Genomic DNA, 17,388 nt, shown 5'->3' with positions numbered 1-17,388 from the left:
AACTTGGTTACTTGGTTCTGAGCAGCTGGATTGTTTTAAGCAGGAATGTTTTGGTCAGTGCCTACATCGCTATAAAGGGAAGGATTTGTGCACTTTTGGTAATTTTTCCAAATATGAATGATCTTAAAGAACACTTGGGAGCTATTGCTATTATAAAACAATGTCAGAATTTTAATAATGAAACCCTTTGAAATGAAGTAAATTTAAGTCTTCGAAAGGCTTCAGGCTGCCGTGCGGGCATGAAGCCTTTTCTCATGCACTTTTTGAACGCACACATTTTTATGCAACAAGGGTTCTTAAAGGCAGTGGACACTATTGGTAATTACTCAAAATAATTATCATCATAAAACCTTTCTTGATTACGATTAATGGGGAGAGGTTGGTGGTATAAAACATTGTGAGAAACAGCTCCCTGTGAAGTGACGTAATATTTTCGAGAATTTTTCACGAATTTGATTTCGAGACCTCAATGTTTAGAATTTGAGGTCTCGAAATCAAGCATCAGCAAGCACACAACTTCGTGTGACAAGGGTGTTTTTTTCTTTCATTATTATCTCGCAACTTCGACGACCAATGAGCTCAAATTTTTACAGGTTTGTTATTGTATGCATATGTTGAGATACACCAAGTGAGAAGACTGGTCTTTGACAGTATTACCAATAGTGTCCACTGTCTTTAAGGCCTAATTATTGTTTTCTTGCAGCTTTAGCTTCGATGACCAATACTTGCCTAAATTTTAACATGTTTGTTAGTTTACAATGTATATCATGTTGGAAAAAAAAACAATAAGATTCTTAGTTATTACTTGAAGGTTCTCTTCGTGTGGGTGAAGGGATTCCGGGAAGCCTTTCATAAAGTATCCAGGTTTAAGAAAAAGATGCCCTTCGATTGATTATAATTAACGGTGCCCTGGGAAATTAAATTGGGACATTTTGTAACTTGATAACAATCAGTTCCTCCTTCTACAACGTAATTGTGAAATTCAGGTATTTGCAATTTGCTTTGATAAATTTAATTATCTTTCTTCTTCTTCTTCTTCTTCTTTTTCCTTTGTGTTGTTTTTCTGTTATCTTGTCATCAATTAGACACGCAGTATTTTGTACACACCGTTGTGGGGACTCAATGCAATTATTGTTCTATTGTTCGCTTATGAAGAGTTTCTTATTTGGGGACTGGGATCAGTGAACTATTGTGGATTATTTTTTTTTCCTCCATGGTTGAACTTTTTGGCAACAGCTCATTAATTTGATTGTGTACATGACTCTCCTTGGACCTTTATTAACTAACCGGGACCCCTTTCTTTATGTCCCCAGTATTAATAAGGAAACCTCAGACACACACAATGGTATTTTAAACTTCATATACAATACTGACCATCCTTTATCCTCACCACTTTACTCCTAAAATTTGATTGGCTATAATTTCCCGTTTTTCTGGATCCCTTCCCTTTCTTTTGCTCTCCCTTTTACTTTAAATAATTATTTATGCCTCTTAAGAAGCTGGTTTGGATCGAAAGCCAAGTCCATCCCTACTCAAAAAAAGAAATGTAGGCTATCATTATTATTACTTATTTTTTTAGGGGCGGGGCATCTTTATTTTTTGATGGGCATGTTGCAGGAATTCAGTGCTGGACCGAACTAATTCATTGTGTATCAACCTTTTGGCGTGTGTTTTTGGATGTAAATGTGTAATTTCTGAATATAAAAATGTTATGAACATTAACGGGCGGAGTCAGTAGACAACTTTAAAACCTATACTAGCCTACACTACAACACATAAGGTCCATGCTGTAAAACGAGGAAGGCACTAAATAACTCCACAGCGGTTCGGCCCATCGGAGAATACCCGAGCGAGAATGACCTTGAATGACGTCATTAATGACGTCATTAATTTTGTGCATATGCTTGCATCTTTTAGACATGAAAACATTAACAACCAGTTCCTAGTGGTTAGTCCAGTCTTATGTAACAACTCCCCAAACTTGCTGCTACAAATGTACTTGAATAAAGAGGTCTGAAGCAGTGCTTGCATCTTTTAAACATGAAAATATAAACAACCAGGTCCCAGTGGTTAGTCCACTCTTATGTAACAACTCCCCAAACCTGCTGCGTGGGGGATCGTCGCGAACCGTGCCAGAATGTTCCGAGAGCACACGAAAAGTTCCGAACCGCTGTAGAGGTTAGTTTTTAGTGCCTTCCCGTAAAACGAGGCAAAACGTAAAAAGCAAACAGTCTAAAGTGTACATACTGCCCTCTCGTGTCAGCGTCCAATAACATCATAATCGTTCTCAGTAAAAAGAAGCAACAAACTTAAGTCGATCCCAGGTTGACAAACCATGTGTACGCGCGGTTGCAGGTTGGTGGGAACAACCGGACACAAACATACCAATGACGATTTCTGGTGTTGAGTCATTTCCCGTGTTTGTTGTTTTGGCCTTCAGTCTTGTGTGACGTAGAACCATAGAAGTGTATTTTTACTCATCATTTTCCCTGTTGAGAGTAGAGAGACAATGACAAAGTTCAGTAAAAGTTGAGTTCAAACTTCATCGCCAAGATTTAGAGTTGAGATTTCTAGAGTATTTGAGTACAGAATCGAGTAAGACTTGAGAGAAAGTAAAATTTAGGAGTTTTGTTTTCGTGTCGTTTGTGAACATCATGACTCTCCAGCAGATTTTCAGTGTGTTGTTGGTTGCCATTTTCGTTGTTGTGCCTTTGGTAAGTCAAGTGAATTTTCACTCTTCTATTTTTGTAAAGTAAGGATACTAAACATGCTTGACAAAAGTCAGTCAATTGTTAGTTATGATTCTTACAATTCGATGAAATAAAACGGTATCTAATTTTACTCAAAACTAAAAACAATGAAAAAATTAAAAGGCCTTTAAATTATTAAAAATAATAATATATTTTTTTTATAATAAACCTATAAAAAACACTCCTTTTTGCAAAAATGAATTAAAAAGTGGTGGCAAGTCAATTCAGATTTTTGGTGGATCCGGAAAGTTTTCCAAAAGAGCAAACATTCCCTTTTCCTTTCCACACACAATGTCTTTCCCTTTTGAACATTCAATTGTGCAACTGCAAGAAGAAATAATACTTTAATAAAACAAAAGGAAAAGTTTCCGTATGGCGCCACCACTTTTTCATTTGATATGAAAAAATATAGTATCTAATTTACCTTAACAGATATCCCTTTTTGTAAAAAATTTTGAAAAAGTGGTGGCGATGTGCGGAAAGTTATCCAAACAAAATTATACTTCAATGTATTACCTTTGGCTTTGTCTTGTTGTCATTATCGCAGATAAAATCTGGTTTTCCCATTTCCTCTCTTTTATGTTTACCTCTTGCAATTGCTTGATCAAGATGTTACACTCTTCTGAAAAGATCGTTGTTGTTTTTATAAAGTTATTTTTGCTTTCTAATTTTTCTTTCTATAGGTCTGTGCAGCTAATGGTCGATTCAATGCTGCTAAACGAAAGACACACGACTTGTGGAATGACCAGACCACACAGGAACAAAAACCAGTTAACAAGAGAGGTATTCGATCCACATCGTACAGTTCTCTTAATTCAGTTTCAGTTGGTTTAGACGAGCTTCCGTCAACGGAACTTGGGAAACTCCCACAAGGGGATATAAACACCAAGCTGGCAACAGACAATCTCTCTCATACAAAAATTCGTTTAAAGTTAGTGAACACTATTGGTATGTACTCCAAATAATTGTTGAGATACACCAAGTGGGAAGACTGGTCTTTGACAATTACCAATAGTGTCCGCTGTCTTTAACATCTATGATTATATATATAGAAGAGTTTGCGGTAACACCATGTAATAACAATCTCTAAATGAGTTGGGGTGGTTCTAAAAAGAACTGTTGGATATCCAACGGTTCTTTTCAGAACCACCCCAACTCATATCCAACGGTTCTTTTCAGAACCACCCCAACTCATTTCGTGCCCCCTGGTCAATGCCTTGGTGCCCTTGAAATGCTCTACTGTAAATTTACCAATTCCTTACAGGGTGACCTTTACCTAGGAGAAAATGCCTTGGTGCCCTTGCCCTTCTAAAAATGAAGCATACAGGGCCTGTCCCTGATTTTTTGTACTTTGTCCTAAAACAAAGAATATTTATTTTCTTCTGATATCTCTCACAGAAAACAAGCAGAACGCTTGCCCTAAAGAAGATTCGCCCCACGGGAGTTGTGAGAAGAGTTGTTCAGGGGATAGCGACTGTGAGGGCGCTTTGAAGTGTTGCTCACATGGTCCCGACGGCTGCGGAACACAATGCAAGGAAACTGTTAAAGGTGAGAGTCATTTTCAAAATTGGATGGTCACAAAATTTATTTTAATAGGCAACGGACATTTTTGGTAATTGTAAAAGACCTGCCGTTGATTTCACAAAACTCTTCCTAAACTTAAGCGTACACTTTCTAGCTGGCTGCCAAATCACAAAGGTTTTGCCCGGGGGTATGCGCGCGAATCATGTTATGGTTTTTGTGTGACGTCAGAGGTCACATCGTCTATAAGGTAGATGGTTCAAGATCTTAACTTTTTTTCTGTTTACCCACAGAGACCATGTGTGATATCCCTTGCCCGAGGAACATTGACTTAGTATGTGGAAGTGACGGAGTGACGTACAGCAACGAGTGCATGTTGTATTATACCACATGCACCAGAAACCAAAATTTCATTAGAATGAAGGCAGATGGGCCGTGCCAAATGGGTAGGTTTTGTAATTACAAAGACTTTGTCTTAAAGGGTTTGGGTACGTTTGATACCAAACGTCCACAGTTTAAAGATAATGATGGTAGAAAGGTTCCCTTTATTACTTGCTCAGGTGCTTAAAAACCACGTTGCCTTGGATCGGCCGAGTTGGTCTTTGAAAAGCGTTTTGTGACCGTTTATTATAAAATGCATATGGTTAGAAAGATGATGTAAAAGTAGAATACAGTGATCTACACAAATATGCCTCAAAATTGCGTGGTTTTCTTTTTACCTTGTCCAATAACACAGTCGGCCATTTATGGGAGTCAAAATTTTGACTCCCATAAATGGCCGTTGGTGACAGTTCGCGACTAAAAAGAAAGCCGTGCAGTTTTGAGAGATACTTGTGTGGGTCATTATATTCTACTTTTAAAACATCTTTCTAACCATATACATTTCATAACAAACGGTTTCAAACGCTTTTTTATAGACCAACTCGTCCGATCCAAGGCAACGCGTTCCTTTAAGTTTTTGAGAAATGAGAAATGAGTATACATGTACGATAAAAACTAGCTTGTGAAATTTTGGTCTCAGTTTCTGAGATATCGCTGAAAATCCAGAGCGAAATATGTTCCTGCAATAAGAATAGTCCCAAGTGTAACGCTTCTCAGATTCAAATTTTGGGGCATAAAAACTTATTTCTTATTACATAACCACATGAGTTCAAAGTGAAATGCTTTATACTATGGGAAGCTGCTGTAAGCTCGTAACCAATAATTTTGTTTATTGCCATTAATTTCAAAGGAACACGTTGCCTTGGATCGGTCGAGTTGGTCTTTGAAAAGCGTTTGTAACCGTTTTTTATAAAATGCATATGGGTAGAAAGATGTTGTAAAAGTAGAATACAATGATCCACACAAACATGCCTCAAAATTGCGTGGTTTTCCTTTTACCTCGTCGACTAACACGTCGGCCATTTATGGGGGTCAAAATTTTGACTCCCATAAATGGCCGACCGTGTTGGTTCGCACAGTAGAAGGAAAACCATGCAATTTCGAGGCAAACTTGTGTGGATCATTGTATTCTACTTTTAAAACATCTTTCCAACCATATGCATAATATAAAAAACGGTTACAAACGCTTTTGTTTTGACCAACTCGTCCGATCCAAGGCAACGTGTTCCTTTAAGAGTGGTTATCAAACGTATTATCTTCCCTTTTATATAGAGGCGCCCTGTCATGAAGAATTGAAGAAATACACACATCCCCGGATTGGACAAATGATTCCGCAGTGCAGCAGTGATGGATACTACAAACCTATGCAGTGTTGGGGGTCTACTGGTAAGTTGTTCTCAGAGGAAAATAACATAGTGCAGGACCTCAAATTTGGGTAGACTTGTGGACAAGTCGTTAGTGGTTTGTCGCAGTGAAAGTCGAGTCGTGGTGGTAGCGTCATGATTCAGGTTTCCGCAATGGAATACTGCTCTTGCGCAAAGCTGCTGGCTGCCGACTACCCCCTCATGAGACTGCTGGCCAGTAGTCTCGCTGAATTATCACAGTGTCTCAGGAATCTGAGAAGCAATACTGTCAGTCCTTTTTCCTGCATGAACATTCGCTTTTTTTTTTTTTTTTTTTTTTTTTTTTTTTTTATATCCCGGGGGATAATGGTTTATTCACAACATTTAAATTTATTATAGGAATTAAAACAATCAAACGGTTGCAAAAACCAAAGGTATGCTTTGTCCTTTAAAGACACTGGACACTATTAGTAATTGTCAAAGACTAGTCTTCACAGTTTGGTGTTTCTCAACATATGCATAAAATAACAAACTTTGAGCCCCATCGGTCGTGGAAGTTGCGAGATATTAATGAAAGAAAAAAACACCCTTTTCGCACCATGGTCACACAAAGTTGTGTGCTTTCAGATCCTTGATTTCGAGACCTCAAATTCTAAAACTATGTCACTTCAGTGGGAGCTGTTTCTCACAATGTTTTATACTATTAACCTCCCCCCATTTACTCGTAATCAAGATTTATGATAATAATTATTCGGGTGTCCACTGTCTTTAATGTCATTGTTTCCTTATTGAATTTTGCAGGGAGTTGTTGGTGTACAACAAGACATGGACATCCTATCGACATGCCCGAAGGAACTTCGGTTCTCTCCGATGAAGATTGTCTTGACTTTCTTAAAGATGCCGAATAAATACGGACATTTCAACGAGATAAACCGATCGACTTTCACCATTACTTGATGCTGGAAAAAAAAGTTTTCCAAAGCAAAGATTAATTAGTTACCAAAGACAAATGGACTCTGTTGAAATAATGTGTATGGTCTCAACTCATAGACTTGTGTGTGTCTCAATATGCTTTTGTACCTTTTTCAGACTGTGAATGTACTTTAATGATTGTTTTGGTTATTTATCGATGAATAATCTGGTCATTGAGTTGAAAGCCATTGGACCCTTTCGGTAAACAGTACTTTCCAAGGCCCACACTTCGTGTATCACAACTTCTATATCAAATAACAAACCTGTGAAAATTTGGGCTTATTTAATCGGTCATTGGAGTTGGGAGAAAATAACGGGAAAACCCACCCTTGTATCCGCGCGTTTCGCCGTGTCATGACATGACATGACATAAATCCGTAATTCTCGTTAACGAGAATTGATAATTGTTTTACTGTTTTCTCAAAAAGTAAAGCATTTCATGGAATAATATTTCAAAAGAAGTATTTCACCACTCCCTTCTGTAAACCTTGTAAGTTATTTGTAAATCTGTGAACTTTTTTGGTTTTTTTCTGTACCGAAAGTGTCCAATGGCTTTAATGTTATATCAGGAATTCATAAGGGTAAATTAATTGTGGTTTATATTAAGTTTAATAAATCATTCAAAGTTTGTTTATTTACCATGTGTCAGCCAAGTGAGTATGAACTGGGCCATATTTCATAGAGCTGCCTAACACAAAAAGCAGCCAAGCACAACAAAATGATGCTTACCAGAACGGGGTTACCAGCCAAAATATCAAGTCACATACATGTACATACACATGTACACTTTGTGACTGTCAGTATCCTGCTCATTTCTGCTAAGCAGAAATTCTTTTAAGCAACATCTTCTGCTCGAGCAGCTACCATGAAGTATGACGTGGCAATGGCACTATGCAACAAAAAACACCAAAAGTACAAGTATTTTCAAAATTAACAATTTTAGTAAAACTTCATGTTATTTTGGTTTGTCCCTGACCCAGATTTATAATTACTTTGTACTTAAATCCCGTTATCTTGTTGAAGGGGGTAGGGGCATAGGGGCACCACAGTTGAAAGTGTCATGGCCGAGTGGTTAAGAGCATCGAATTCAAGTTCTGGTACTGATTCACCAGAGTGTGGGTTCGAATCCCGGTCTTGACACTTGTGTCCTTGAGCAAGATACTTTACTATAATTGCTTCTCTTCACCCAGGGGTATAAATGGGTACCTGCGAGGGTAGAGGTTGATATTGTGTATGAAAAAGCCACAACCGCCCTACAGACAGCTCGGGGCTGTATACTCCCAAGGGAGCTGAGAAACATTACAGGGATGTTATTGGCCCTATGACCAGGGCACTAATGTAAAGCGCATTGATACGGTTGTTGTGAAATGCGCTATATAAGAATTAGTTATTATTGACTCTGCTGTGGTCTCTGCTAGTCTCTGCGATTGTCCGACCCAGATTGACGATCCCTACCCAAACACCACTTGCTTAATTTCATCTTGGTATTATGGTTTTACACATGTCATATATATATTTATTTAAATTATCAAGTTATTGAAATACAGTTATTTGGTAATCTTTGCTTATCTACCTTTTCATCTGTAGTTTAACATTATTGTTTTGTCCGATATTTTCATTGTACCTGAAATAAATATTTTGCTCGCAAACATTTTGGCAAGCTTTTCGTTTTAGTGCTGTTCCGATTTGACTATAAGTATTGTCGTCTTCTTAATCACAACTTCTTGATTTTGGCAATTCATAATCATAGATGTTTTCAAACCAGTGGTTGTATCTCATGGAGCAATAAACTAGACTGCTCCATGGTTGTATGAGAAAGATTGGCTGTTACCAGCTCGGTCTTTATATCCCCTTGTGGGAGTTTGCCGAAGTCCTTTGCAGGAAGATCATCTTAGAAAACAAACAAACATTAAACCAATGTTTGAGTGAGAGAGATTAGCTGTTGACAGCTTGGTGTTTTTTTCATATACCCTTGGAGCTTTTCCGAGTTCCTTTGATTGGAAGATCACCTTAACAAATGCAACTCCCCAGCACCCCCCCCCCTCCCACCCGCTTTAGTTACGCCCCGTTAAAAGGTAGTGTTCTCGAATGCAAAGAACAACAGAGGGCTCACTTCATTAAGACGTCACTGCTGTGCATTCACTCGGGTCGAGTCAGTATTGTATTGTTATACAAGTAAACAAAAACCACAAAGATTACGAGATTTGTCGATTTCATTGCACATGCACGTCGTATGTCACGGGTTAATTGACAAACTGTGAATGGGTAAAGCGAAACTAGCCGTCATCGTCAGCACTTACAGCGAAGTTGTGAAGTCACATGAGCCAAGTGTTTACCAATACGCTAATAGAATACTAGGTCGAAGGACAAAACGGGGTCAAAAGTAATTCGTGCACAAAAATTCATTTGATAAAAAAGTTATAAAACAAAATGGCGTGGATAAAATCTGAAGTTCTCTTGTCGGTTTCTATCTGGGTTTTCAGTCTCGTCTGTTCTGCCACAGTAAGTTACAGTGTTTTTTGTTTGTTTGTTTTCCTTACTCGTATGGTTTGTTCATTGGAGGATTTAGGTAAAACCATTCATGTGAAATTTAGCCTGTTTAATAGGAGTTTTGAACCAAGGAAATCAAAACTAAATAGTGACAGTAAGTAGTGACGGCGCAGCAGGGAAACCGTAATGTGTTTCCTTGTGAACCAGGATATATTATGAGGATGTGTGAACTAAGTAATTCTACACATGGATTGCGTTACCATGGTCTGCTGAAACTCTGGATACTGTCAGACAACTCATCAGAAAATTGTCCGTATGGCGCCACCATTTTTTCAATCGATATGAAATAAAAGTTAAGACTTTTTTAGTATCTAATTTACCTCAATGAGATATCCCTTTTTGTAAAAATGAGTGAAAAAATGGTGGCGTGGTACCGAAAGTTATCTTACTCGTCCGTCGGACAACTCGACAGTTCAGACAGCTCGACCAATAATTACCAATCGGACAACTCGACCATTTTGAAAACTTGACTGTTCGGAAAACTTGACTTTGAGACAACTCGACAGATAGCCAAGACAAGTCAACAGTTGAACGGTCGACCTTGGTTACTGACATGTTTACATGAATTACATGTAAATCCTAACCCTTGCCCTAACCCACCCTCTCCCGGTCCTGTGCGCGCCCCATGCTGAGGCCCCCATCACAGCCATCCATCGACTTGTCTTGGTCCTCAGTCGAGTTTTCTGACAGTTGCAAAAAAGCGTCCGTCGAGTTGTCCGAACTGTTTCATCCAAATAATTCTATGTATAATTTCTCTTCGGAAAAGTTTCCGTATGGCGTCACCACTTTTTCATTTGATATGAAATAATATAGTATCTAATTTACCTCAATGAGATATCCCTTTTTGTAAAAATTAGTGAAAAAGTGGTGGCGCCATACGGAAAGTTATCCTTCTCTTCTTCCAATATTTCATTCTACAGGCAGACATTTGTAACGACGGTACGTTGTGTGACCATTTATTATTGCTGCAGTGATATGGAGAGTACTGCGCTTTAACATACCACTCAGTCCTCCCTGAGTCCCTTCTCTTTTGTTTTCATCTCAAAGCGCATAGAGACTTCTCTGTGATTGTGATATGCGCTACTACAAAAATGGTTCATTATTATTATTATTATTAACTTTATTTCTCCGAGTTAATCCAAGTTAATATTTATGTTAATACTTCTCTTCTTCCAATATTCCACTCTACAGGCAGACATTTGTAACGATGGTTTGTTTTGTGACTATTATTGCTGCAACGATGGTTATGGAGATTACTGCTGCTATAACGTGGCCTTCGCTTGGTGTAAGTAAAAAAACAACCTTGTGAAGTCTTGTCTCATAGGCGACAAACCAGGGGTCGATTGGGGTCGATTTCACAAAGAGTAAGGACTAGTCCTAACTCCTAACTTAGGATTAGTCTTAGGAGATATAAAAAAAGAAAGGCTAGTCATGAGTTAGGGTGAGTAATCGTCCAAACTCGAGATAAGACTAGTCTTAACTTGTGTGAAAACTACCCCTGTGCATTTAAGAAGGAGACGGTTGTAAACATCATGTACACATCGACCCTTGTCTTAATGGTTTTACAGAATTTTGTTTTAAATTAGATTTCCAGCATTTTAGGGTATTTACTGTAGTGTCTTAATTGTTTTCATTTCAGGGTTTTGGTTTGTCTGGGGTTTCTTCATCCTTTTTGTCTTTCTGTCCTGCTGCGCCATCATCAGGCGTCGACAGATGAGGCGTCAACAACAAGTCATCGTTGTCCAACAAGAGTATGCACCCACTGGCTACGGTACCCTGACCAACCCTCAGGGGCCACCGACCTACGTTCACCCTGGTTACCAGCCCCAGGGCTACCCGTACCCCCCAACGGGGCCAGCTCCCCAGTACCAGCCTGTGGAGTCCGCCCAGCCGATCCAGCAAGCTCAAGCTTATCCCGAAAATAAACCCGACCAGGTAAATTATCTGACCATGTCCGATAGCACATGGACAATTCACACGACAGTTTTTACTTTTGTCGTTTTCGTTTTTCCGTTACTCTCGGTTTGGTTTCTGTATTCCCCGATACTGATGCTCTATTGTTTTCTCCTTTATATGATTGTATTCTATTGTGCGTCATTACTCCTCACATGAAGATATTCCATTTTTGCATTTTTTGTTTTCAAAAGGTTATTTTTTGGTATTTTTAGCGGACGTTTCAAAGGACAATAACTGCTTGTGTGAAGCTACGCATACGTATTCACAGTGTATTTTTCTATTGTGAAATTTTGTGCTTTCTTCATTGTAATTTGTATATATATCAGAGTATTATAACTGACATGGTGCAATGCATTATATGGATGTATATTATGTAAATATAGAGCCAAGCTGTCATATTGAAAAATTCACCAAATATTTGTTTATGTCAGCAATACAGTACTTTGTGCATTTTATTTGTTTATGTGCATTCCTCGTGATATGTTCTGATATTATTGTTCCATACCTGTTCCAATTTATATTTTGTTCAGGATTAAAAATTCATTTGATATTCTTGTTGTTTTTACATTTTGTTTTACTTCCACATTAACTTTCTTTTCCCAGGTGAACCCTCTTTAATTAGAATAAATTATTCCTGTTTTTTTTCAGAATATTTTATTCTCTAAGGCATAGAGTAATCCTATTAGTAGGCCTAATGTATCAGTGTCTCTGTTAAAACTCTTCTTGTTTTTTTAATTCAAAAAGCAATCAGCCATTACTGTATTTTTTATGCTTATCATCAATTCTTGACTCCCTTCTCTTTTTTTTTTTTTAGAGTAGGCCTACATTTTTAATTGTGACGTTGATCAACCCATGTCATTTTAGTGTTTTTGTGTTGTGAGCTTTTGGTGATTACTTTCTGTTCTTTGTGTGATTGTTTTATGTTAAGGTGCCGCACAACCCGAATGAAAAGCCACCACCCTACAATCCTTACACCTCATAAAGGAAACATCAAGTACCTAGCTCAAAGAATGAGCTGCAAGTTGGCGACGTGGTAACTATAAATGGCAACACACACCTATCCAGAGCTGTCAACTGTCCCTGATTCTGCAGAAATTTCCCTAAACATAAATAAATCTACTGAAAAGAACTAATTCTAACGCCTCCCTGATTGTGGAAACTTTTTAAATGTTATGCTGTGTGAAATGTTTTAAGGCAGTGGACACTATTGGTAACTACTCAAAATAATTGCCAGAATAAAACCTTACTTGGTAACGAGTAATGGGGAGAGGTTGATGGTATAAAACATTGTGAGAAACGGCTCCCTCTGAAGAAATGTAGTTTTCGAGAATGAAGTAATTTTCCATGAATTTGATTTCAAGACCTCAGAATTAGATTTTGAGGTCTCAAAATCAAGCATCTGAAAGCATACTTCCGTGTGACAAGGGTGTTTTTTCTTTCATTGTTGTCTCGCATCTTCAATGACCGATAATAATTGAGCTTAAATTTTCACAGGTTTGTGTTGAGATACAGCAAGTGAGAAGACTGGCCTTTGACAGTTACCAATAGTGTCCAGTGTCTTTATATATTATCTCCTTGATTGCTGTCAAAATTCTCCCTGATTTCAAGATGCAAATGTTGGCAGCTCTGTTTTTGAGTAATATAAGCTTCTGTCAGACGCTAAACGGTTAGTTCTAACGGATTTCAATAACATATTGCGTGTATTAACTGCAAAGCTAACCAAGTTTATTCTCTGTTTTTTTTACTGCAAATTTTTAAAAACGTTTTTATAACCTAAAAACGAAAACCCCAAATTATAATAATACACATAATTACACCGAGATTACAGGTAATACTTTTAGTTTTTTGGGTTTTTTTTGCCAAAAAAAGTCGAAGGTTTTCAAAAAATCAACTCCCAATATGTTTTTTTATTTTATTTTAATGTTGGAGTACCAGTGAGTTCTCTGCATGCCATTTTTGATTTAACAGCCTGAGTAATGTCAGTTTTGTTTTGTCTTTGCTCATTTATTTTTGTTGATTGTACGGCTGGATTTATATTGCTGTGGTTTAATTCTTCTACGAGTGGACGATCAGTCTACGATTATGGGAAAAATATTTTGTATAATTTATTTGTTTGTAAAAAAAGTAAAAAAAGGAACATGTTCAGCGTCCCCGCCCACTTCCTTTTTACAGGCAGCCTCTTTTTTTCTCTCTTTTATGCACATTTTTTTATTTTTTATTTTTTTATTTAAAAAAGGGTTATTTTAAAAGATCTCAGCTAAAACAATCCGAATGTCTTGTCTGAATGTCTTGACCGAAATGTTTCATTTATGCATTGGTGTTTAAGCAGTAGACAAAACAATGGATATTTGACATAATTTTTAAAAAGAATGGCGGCCATATTGAAATAATAAATAAAAAGCCCCTCCTTCCTTTTTTTTAAAAATCCGGACGCTAAACATGTTTCTTTATTTACTCGGCCTAATGTTTTCAGATACAGACTTCTCGACTATTATGGCTTCGTTTCTGACTGAGGGAAATATTTCACAGAAAAAGTTACAAACTTTATTTTCCCGGTGAGCTTCAGACTTCTATCATCGCCAATCCTGTATAATACTTTCAATGTCGCAACAGTATACAAAGTACTCTCACTAACGTTACGTAATATAGAGGTCATTTTATATAACATTATGCACATTAACCTTTGAACTCGTCCCATGATGTTTCGGCATAAAAGGCCAATTTGTCCTCACATGGCGAATTGTGTAAAAAGAAATTCTTTTATAATAGCGCCCTCTATTGAGCCAACCTCGTGTAGCCTACAAGAACGACTGATTACAAACTGTTTGGTTAAAGACGCAATGCGATTCCACGGTCACATTATGGTAAATTGTTATGTGATAAAACTTGTAATTTTTTAGCTACTAAATCAAAAAGATCAGTCATTTATTTAATTCGCATATTGAATAACTTTATCCTCCTAGAACAGACTTGTCTTACTTTATTTTAGGATATATTGCAAGTTTGTACATGTATTTTTTCCCCCATTATTTCGTTCAAGATTGTTTTAATGTATTTTTGTAAGTTTATCATCCAAAAACGAGAAATAATTACTGTCTTTTTAAAATTGTATAATAAAAATTCATCGTTTAAAATAATATTATTTCGTTTTTTATTTTATTCTGGGGTCTATTAGTGTTTGCTTGCGTGAATTTGTTTCGAGCCAAAGCAAACGTTGAACATCAACGAAACGCGGCGCAAACCAAAATGCATTTCATCGACTCCTTTGCAATTTGCAACTTAAAATATTCTATCTATCGTTCTCACAATTTGCGTTTTGATATCTCACAATTAAACAGCGCCCTCACTCGGGTTAAAGGAGGCATATAATTTGATAAACTGGTCCCTAGACTGGGCCCCTGTCTTTATCAGCAAGGATAAAGACATGTCCCTGCCGACAGATCCAGTGATTCCCATTGGATACAATGCACGTGCAGTGACATAGATGCCCACATGGTCTCTGATCTCAAGTCCTCAATGGAATTTGCGTATCTATAGAAACGTCAGTGGTCAAACTACACGCCGGTATTTGGCCGCTCTTTGGCGTTATTCACGAACCTCGAAAAATGACGTCAGACGTTCAGTCTAACTGGTCCCCTGCTGTCTTTAATATCCGAAAGGCTAGACAGTGACACTCTGGTCCAGCCGTAGATATTTCATCAATCATTTCCTCATTAGGATTAATCTTGGGACTAGGACGAGTTTAGTTCAGTATCCATAGACGTTATGACGCATTGAACGGCATCATAAGTTAGGACGGGTTACTCGTCCTTTCTCGAGAAAGGATTAATCCGAGCGTTTCGTGAAATCGACTACATGCGTGGCCCTTTTTATGGTTTATTTGGATACACGAATTTCATTGGCTAAACGTGCAGTAACGTGCACGTACGTTTATCATACTTGTGTTATGATTCGTCCGAGGCAAAGTTAATTGCCAACTTGCACTCACTTTCAAAAGCATGCATATGCATGCACGTTGTGTGTACGTGCGAATCTCCCGCGCGTGAAATGAATTTTAGGTCAATGTATGATACATGTCAGCATCCGGGTCAGGTCTAGTGCTAAAAACATGGTGACCTCTCAGCGCAGCATCCTTCCAACGTGCTAGTGTGGCTGGTATTACCTGATTCTGCTTATTTGTTGTGCTTTAATAGTGTTATTTCGAATAATTTATTATACAGATCATCGCCTAGACGTTAAACCAATGTTTCATGAGAGAGATTCATGTTGCCAGATTGGCGTTAAACATCCCCTTGTTTTGTGTGAGCTTTGCCGAGTTCCCTTGACGGGCAGATCACACTGTGCCATTTTGTGAAACAAAAAGTACACTCTAGTCACTATTGGGAGTTTACCCCCGAAAATGGTGGAAAGGGTGGACGCGTATTGTGCCGACGTTCGTCCCGTGTTGTTCAAGGGTTTCAAACTGGATGGTCTAACCCCGGAAACAACCTTCATTGGAACTAACCAGGATATACCTACGTCATTGCAAACACAGTGTACTGTAGGTAGTCTCTTAAAGGAATACGTTGCCTTGGATCGGACGAGTTGGTCTATAAAAAAAGCGTTTTTAGCCGTTTGTTATAAAATGCATAATGATGTCTTAAAAGTAGAATACAATGATCCGCACAAGTTTGCCTCGAAATTGCGTGGTTTTCCTTTGACTGTGCGATCTAACACGGTCAGCCATTTATGGGAGTCAAAAATTTGGCCGACTGTGTTAGTCGACGAGGTCAAAGGAAAACCGTACAATTTCGAGGCATGTTTGTGTGGATCATTGTATTCTGCTTTGACAGCATCTTTCTTTCTTTGACATTTTATAACAAACGCTTTTCAAAGACCAACTCGACCGATCCAAGGCAACGTGTTCCTTTAAAGGCTAGACTTTGACACTATTGGATTGTCAAAGTCTAGCCTGCACAGTTGGTATATATCAACATATGCATAAAACAACAAACCTGTGAAAATTTGACCTGTACGGTCATCACACTTGCGAGATAATAATAAAAGAAAAAAACACTCTTGTCACACTATTTCGAGACCTCAAGTTCTAAATCTGAGGTCTCGAAATCATATTCGTGGACAATTACTTCTTTCTCGAAAACTATGGCACTTCAGAGGGAGCCGTTTCTCACAATGTTTTATACCATCAACCTCTCCCCATTACTCGTCACCAAGAAAGGTTTTACGATAACAAATATTTTGAGTAATTACCAATAGTGTCCACTGCCTTTAAACAAGACTTTGAACTTCCGGGAAATATTTATTTTGCGAGCCGTTTTGGACTTTGAGCTTTGATATCGAATAATATTCGGCAAAATAAAAATGTACTGTTATCGTGGTTTCTGATCATAGCCAATACGCACTTCAATATTTTGCACTCTTTTTGTGTGTCCACTAAAATGTACCACATTTAAACCAGCGTGCTGTGATTTTACATGGAACATTACGATTTTGTTAAACACCATTTCCTAAAAAAATATTGTTAGAAATAATTATTAATAGATTTGAACACCGGCAATCATGTCATCATCACTGTTTTTGAAATACTTCCTTGCACCTTTTTTTCTGATGAAAGATAGTGTCAAACCTGGCCATAGTGTAAAACCTGGAATTTCATCTTTGCAGTGGCGAGGCCATTTTCAATTTCCAAAGGCACTCCCATAAGCCTTTTGAGGCATGGCAGACGTAATGAGTGTACGGTTTGGTTTGGGTGTATACACACACAAATAACCCAAACCTTAAAATGTTGTAGCATTGTGCCCGCCACATCTCAAAAGGCTGATTGGAAAATCACTTGTAAAGAAGATAATTATCAACGTTTTATAGAGGCTAGTCGAGCTTTTCCAAGATGATACGAGCATAGTGACTTATTTGAG

The 17,388-nt window shown here is 37.9% G+C and overlaps 3 protein-coding genes across 3 annotated transcripts in view; all 3 read left to right on the top strand.

Annotated features, from left to right (window-relative positions):
• Nucleotides 1–17,388, top strand: part of LOC139953310 (uncharacterized) — a 114,605-nt gene that overhangs the window by 21,554 nt on the left and 75,663 nt on the right. The gene's annotated exons all lie outside the window — the stretch shown is intronic.
• LOC139953254 (uncharacterized) lies at nt 2,409–8,616 on the top strand. Its single transcript, XM_071952725.1, has 6 exons — nt 2,409–2,714; nt 3,434–3,533; nt 4,149–4,298; nt 4,565–4,717; nt 5,925–6,038; nt 6,797–8,616. The coding sequence occupies exons 1-6, from the start codon at nt 2,655–2,657 to the stop codon at nt 6,901–6,903; spliced, it is 684 nt and encodes a 227-aa protein (XP_071808826.1). The 5' UTR covers nt 2,409–2,654; the 3' UTR covers nt 6,904–8,616.
• LOC139953220 (uncharacterized) lies at nt 9,106–14,565 on the top strand. Its single transcript, XM_071952680.1, has 4 exons — nt 9,106–9,469; nt 10,709–10,802; nt 11,157–11,452; nt 12,402–14,565. The coding sequence occupies exons 1-4, from the start codon at nt 9,398–9,400 to the stop codon at nt 12,453–12,455; spliced, it is 516 nt and encodes a 171-aa protein (XP_071808781.1). The 5' UTR covers nt 9,106–9,397; the 3' UTR covers nt 12,456–14,565.

Source organism: Asterias amurensis, chromosome 21 (assembly GCF_032118995.1).
Source record: "Asterias amurensis chromosome 21, ASM3211899v1".
Classification (NCBI taxonomy): Eukaryota; Metazoa; Echinodermata; class Asteroidea; order Forcipulatida; family Asteriidae; genus Asterias; species Asterias amurensis.
Note: the sequence above shows the minus strand (reverse complement) of the source record. Positions and strands in the feature narration are given on the sequence as shown.